Source organism: Stegastes partitus, unplaced genomic scaffold (assembly GCF_000690725.1).
Source record: "Stegastes partitus isolate 25-593 unplaced genomic scaffold, Stegastes_partitus-1.0.2 Scaffold1089, whole genome shotgun sequence".
Lineage (NCBI taxonomy): Eukaryota > Metazoa > Chordata > Actinopteri > Pomacentridae > Stegastes > Stegastes partitus.
Window position 1 is genome coordinate 73,636 of NW_007578820.1, and position 6,223 is coordinate 79,858.

At 46.8% G+C, this 6,223-nt stretch overlaps 1 protein-coding gene across 1 annotated transcript in view; it reads right to left on the reverse strand.

Annotated features, from left to right (window-relative positions):
- rnf123 (ring finger protein 123) overlaps positions 1-6,223 on the reverse strand; it is a 93,617-nt gene that overhangs the window by 65,346 nt on the left and 22,048 nt on the right. Inside the window, exons 19-23 of the mRNA XM_008295946.1 lie at positions 5,712-5,832; positions 4,608-4,709; positions 3,508-3,608; positions 2,001-2,193; positions 285-433 (exon numbers count right to left, since the gene is read on the reverse strand). Coding sequence (XP_008294168.1) covers positions 285-433; positions 2,001-2,193; positions 3,508-3,608; positions 4,608-4,709; positions 5,712-5,832 — 666 coding nt within the window. The remainder of the gene's footprint in view (positions 1-284; positions 434-2,000; positions 2,194-3,507; positions 3,609-4,607; positions 4,710-5,711; positions 5,833-6,223) is intronic.

A 6,223-nucleotide genomic window follows, 5' to 3' on the forward strand; every position in this document is an offset into this window, starting at 1 on the left:
CCAACCCTAACTAAGCCTAACCAACCTCAACCAACCCTAATTAAGCCTAACTAAGCCTAACCAACCCTAACCAACCCCAACCAACCCTAACCAACCTCAACCAACCATAACCAACCCTAACTAAGCCCAACCAACCCTAACCAACCCTAACTAAGCCTAACCAACCCTAACTAAGCCCAACCAACCCTAACTAAGCCTCACTAACCGCAACACAAACCACAGGTTAACAGAACAGAACAGAGTCGCAGCTCTGACCAGTCAGTCTGAGTCAGATGTCAGCTGACGGAGCCTCTGAAGCTCTGAAGCTCTGAAGCTCTGAAGAGCCTTTTCAGCATCTCTGCTCTGCTCCACAGTCTGACAATGACGAGCTCACACACCAGCAGCTCGTCAAACCGATCACTGAGGTCCTCTTTGGTTCGTGTGGTTCGAGTGTCTCGGTCAGATCGGGACATTCAGGAGTCACAACTTGTGGATCGACCCTGTACGTTACTTCTCTCTAAAAGATTTTTAGAATTACTTAATGAAAGAAAAAAGGGAAGAAGAAGAAGGGAGATGGATCTGGAGGAGGATGGAGACGATTGTGTTATTCTGGACAGAATCTGGTTGGAGCAGCACCATGGATCACAGTTCAGCTGCTTGAACGTTCTCAGGACGTTCCAGCAGAACTCTGAGTTCAGTCTGGAGGATGGTAAAGGAACCAGCAGCAGCTCCTGACCTCCTCCGGTTCTTCCCCTGTTAAACTGCTGTCTGGTCTCCACTACATCTTCTCCACCAAGGAGAACCAGGTGCTAGCTCCAGTGCTTAGTTGGTTCCAATCTAAAAACCGGTTGCTTCTCCATCAGCCAGGAGCCCAGTCAGAGCCGTATGTCACTGCACACGGAGCCGTTTACCGAACAGCGCTGGCGCCACACAGAAGTCCACACAGGACTCCAGACTGACTTGTTACCGGTGTGACCCACTTTCTCATCTGGTCTCACCTCCCACCTGGTCACAGGAGAAACATCTGACCTGCTGAACATGTTCTTATCCATAGACGGTACAGTTTACGATGTTCCCTGAACGCCCCACATAGCAGGCTGCGCTAGCTGCTGCTGGTGGCCGCAGTTCTCAGAGTGGTGTGCAACCAGAGATGACTTTAACAGAGTGAACCAGGAGGTTCTGGTGTCAGATCTGTCCAGGATGAAACCCAGTGATCTGTTTTCACGAGGTCTTTTCTATGAGCAGAATAAACAGCGTGTAGCTGAGGTCCGTTTTCACCAGAACACCTCATTTCTAAGCTAAATACTGAAGTTCTAACAGTCCTGTTCTTCACCACTGTGGTGCTGCTGATGGGACACAATTGGACCGGGTTTCAACAGTTTGTGCAGAACTTCCGTGTATCCCTGGACTCATTCAGTACATCTGTGATCGGACTAGAGACGTCCTGGTGAAAAACGACACAAATCACCTTGTGTGTTCCACCCATCGGTCCGGTGGTCCCGATAGCCCCGCCCCCAGAACCTGACGTACTGGTGCTTAGCTCTGGACCAGCAGAGAGTTGGTGCCTGAAAAGCACCTGTTCTGAGAACCTGGAGTCCGTGCTTAGGTGGTGGAAACACAAAGGACTGGTTCTGAGACAGGCTATGGTTCTGAACCAGACCTGGAACCAGTTTGGTGGAAAAGGGGTATAGGTGGTAACCATGGTAACCACAGACCCTCCTCTGGTCTCCATGATGATCCTCCACATCATCACTGATGGTCCAGAACCATGTGGACTCTGCTGACTGGTACTGCTGCACAGGTAGAACTCAGACACCAGCTTCAGCTCAGAGAGTAAAACCAACTGAAGCTGATACAAAGTGTTGGGCTCACCAGACTGTTCTGGTAGTTCTAGTTCTGGTGGGTCAGTGGAGCTCAGGAATAACTTCCTTCACTCACTTCACAGAGACGGATCGTCAGACAGTGAGTGCAGCCAATAATCGATAACTGATGCTAATTGATGAATGTGATCAGATACTGACTGTCCTCCTCGGTTCGCTGTTCCACGGCCAGCGTCCGGACCTTCACCTTCTCTGGCTGGGTCAGGGGGCGCCTGGGTGTCATCAGGCTGACAGCGGCGGTGCTTAGGAACCGGTTGGCCCGACCCAGAGTGGGAGAACTCAGCCAGCTGGGTCTCGCCAGAGCTCCGCCCATCGCCGCTGCGCCAAACGGCCTCTGTCATCAGAAAGCAGATGATCAACACACCTGAGCCTGAACATCTGCAGGTTCTGGGGTTCTGAGGGACGCTGTTCACCCTCAGAACCCCAGAACCTGCAGAAAGTTAGTCATCTATATAAAACAAACATCAGCTACACCTCATACAGACACTCAGGTTCTCTGTACAGCAACAGGAAGTGAGACAAGTGCTCCAGGTGAGCTCCTCCTATCTCATGCTGTCTTCATGGGTACATCCAGTCTGGAGCACCTGTCACCATCTCACTGCAGTCAGACTGAACCACTGCAGTTATAATGAAGTTTTCCGGAGACTCTGCATCAGTCTGAATCAGACCAAACATCATCACAGAGGATCCATCAGCACGACGTCACCTTTGACACAGAGAGACGGACAGGTGCTCTTCACTGATTACTGTTCATTAATCGATTATCGACACACCTGTAGCAGCCAGTGTTTCCTCTGAGAGACTGAGAGGAAAATCCAACCTACTGGATCAATCAGGCCTCCAGACTAACTTTTTTGGGTTAGGAGCATCAGCAAAATTCTTGGCCATACCAATAATACTCCTGTTAATCAATGTCAGCAACCTGGAATAAAGTATTTAAATAGATCTTAAAAGAAAAAGGATACATTGATAGGTGCAAAACAACTGGCAATGTGTGGTATATAATTTTAGTTGATTCTTGGAGAAGAAAGACGAATCACACCATTTGTTGCACCCAGTGAGGTGCGGTGAGGTTCATGGCTGCTGAGGCCCTGACTTCATCACAATCTGATCTACAAATATCTGCACTCTACACAGCAGCATATTTGCCATTTGATTGGCAGCAGTTTATGGGTTATGTTTCATATCTGCATTCTATATATACAAATACAAACTGCAGCCCACAAAACACATGTTTCTTCTACTTCTTCTTCTTCTTCTTTTTTGTTTTAAGTTATTGTGGTCTGACATTGGCCTTTAAATGAAGTCCATGCTCCTCCTTCTGGACAGAAATATCCATTACTTTTTTGTAAAAGTCTCTTGAGCTTCCTTCACTGCACTTGACTTGGTAACTGTATACTGTACCTAGTCTAGCTCGCTGTCACTGGAAACATGTTGGTTCCAGGTTTTGATGTTCATGTAAAATAAATCATGAAGGAGGTATTCCTCTTATCTCTGGTCTCTTGTTCTGAGTCCTGCTGACAGAAGACGTCTCTGAGTTCTCTCTCCTCCTTTATGATGTTCTGGTTCCACAGAGCTGCAGGACTTTATGCTGAAACATGAACCCCAGTGAAGGACCATCACAGATCAGTGTTGAACAAAGACTGACCTGAGCAGCTCCGCTCTCCTCATCCTCGTCCAGGTCGTCCATAGACGTGGCCTGAATCTCTGCAGGATCGATGATGATGTTGGCTTTTCCAGCCAAATCATCTAAAAACAAACATCCAACCATCAGCAGGTTTCAGCTCTGAGATGAACGAATCACATCAAGTTAATGTGTTCACTGCAGAAACCTCTAAACACTACGTATGAATACTCGTTACCGAAGATCTGTGACAACCTCAAACTACAACTGTCATGGATCACTTCCTGTAGCTCAGCTTCAAACTACTGTCTAGATTCCACGTCTCTGACTAGTTTTTAGGAATCTAACAAATCTAAGTTTTTGACTAGCCTGCGTGTCTGTCTAGTCTGTGCATGTCTAGTCTCTGCATCGGTCTAGTCTTTATGTATCTGACTAGTCTCAGCATGTCCGACTAGTCTTTATGTATCTGACTAGTCTTTAAGTCTTTGACTAGCCTGTGTGTCTGCCTAGTCTGTGCATGTCTGTCTAGTCTTTATGCATCTGTCTAGTCTCTGTGTGTCTGACTAGTCTTTATGTGTCTGACTAGTCTCTGTGTGTCTGACTAGTCTTTATGTGTCTGACTAGTCTCTGTGTGTCTGACTAGTCTTTATGTGTCTGACTAGTCTCTGTGTGTCTGACTAGTCTTTATGTATCCGACTAGTCTCTAAATCTATGACTAGCCTGCGTGTCCGTCTACTCTCTGCGTGTCTGTCTAGTCTGTGCGTGTCTCTGCCGCCAGCTCTGTAAAGCTTGTGTTCAGAGGCTGCCAGTGGAGGTGATGTTGAGTTTTTACTGGGACTTGAGGGCGAACAAACAGGAAACTGGACGTTTACTGGTTAAACTGGGACGAACCACGGCAGAACAAACTGGCCATTATGTTGGAGGCTGCTGATGTGAGTACACTCCTCTGATTAACACAAAGCGAGTCCTCCCTCTAGTGGTGGAACTGGAGTAAAACTAGTTTAACTACATTCTGTAAGTCAGACTGGTTGTTTACTGTAGAAACCAGTAAAACTAGTGAATCTCTGACGGTGTCTCCAGACTGCTGCTGGAGTCTGACTTGTTCTGGAACATCTCACACCAACCTTTGAGGGTCTTCTTCAGATGGGACAGCAGCCCCCCGAGTCTCTGCAGATCAAAGTAGTCCACCTTCCCATTGTAGAAGAGCTGGGGGGGGACGTAGGCGTCTGCAGGGAGTCAGTACAGATGAGTCAATACAGACGAGTCAATACGGACAAGTCAATACGGACGAGTCAATACGGACAAGTCAATACGGACAAGTCAATACGGACAAGTCAATACAGACAAATCAATATAGACAAATCAATACGGACAAGTCAATACAGACGAGTCAATATGGGCTAGTCAATACAGACTAGTCAATACGGTCAAGTGAATACAGACAAGTCAATAACGACGAGTCAATACAGATAAGTCAATACGGACAAGTCCATACAGACAAATCAATACAGACGAGTCAATACAGACGAGTCAATACAGACGAGTCAATACAGACAAGTCAATACGGAGAAGTCAATACGGACAAGTCAATACGGACGAGTCAATACGAGCAAGTCAATACAGAAGAGTCAACATGGACAAGTGAATACAGNAGAAGTCAATACGGACAAGTCAATACGGACGAGTCAATACGAGCAAGTCAATACAGAAGAGTCAACATGGACAAGTGAATACAGACGAGTCAATATGGATGAGTCAATACGGACAAGTGAGAACAGATGAGTCAATACAGACGAGTCAATACGGACAAGTCAATACGGACGAGTCAATACGGACAAGTGAATACAGACGAGTCAATACCAATGACTCAGCACAGACGAGTCAGTACAGACAAGACAATATGGACGAGTTAATACCATTGAGTTAATACAGACGATTCAATACGGACAAGTCAATACAGAAAGTCAATAACAACTAGTCAATACGTACAAGTCAATACCAATGAGTTAATACAAACAAGTGAATACAGAAAGGTCAGTACAGACGAGTCAATACGGACAAGTCAATACAGGCAAGTCAATACGGACGAGTCAATACGGACGAGTTGATAAACATGAGTCAATGTGTGTAGCTCTGGTGTGTGTCAGTTTATAGCTCCGGTGTGTGTCAGTGTGTAGCTCCGGTGTGTGTCAGTGAGTAGCTCCGGTGTGTGTGTCTGTTTGCGTTACCGTCGCTGCTGAAGCCGGCAGCCGTCTTGCGGCTGCCTTCGTCCCAGCAGGCTCTGACGGCGGTGATGAGGCGATGGAGGAAACACACCATGTATTCTGGAGGACACAAAGCTGTGGGGTGCTGCACAGACACACAAACACACAAACTGTCACTGTACACACATGTAGAGGCGACTTGTACACACGGACAGACACGTAAACATCTGTTCATGTCACACGAAACTGTTGCTCAGAGAATCACAGGAGTCATCGACCGTCAGAACCAAAACGTGCCGACGTGCAGAAAAACTACCTGAACTTTAAAGAGTCTCCGAGTCAGAAGCCATGACGTCAGTCATCTGATTGGTCACTGAGTGAGATGTAAACGACTCACTTCATCCCAGCAGACAAACAGGATAGTGTTAAGGATGGTTTAACCCACCTGGTAAAGGACTAGTTAGTGTCTGATTAAGGATGGTTTAACCCACCTGGTAAAGGACTAGTTAGTGTCTGGTTAAGGATGGTTTAACCCA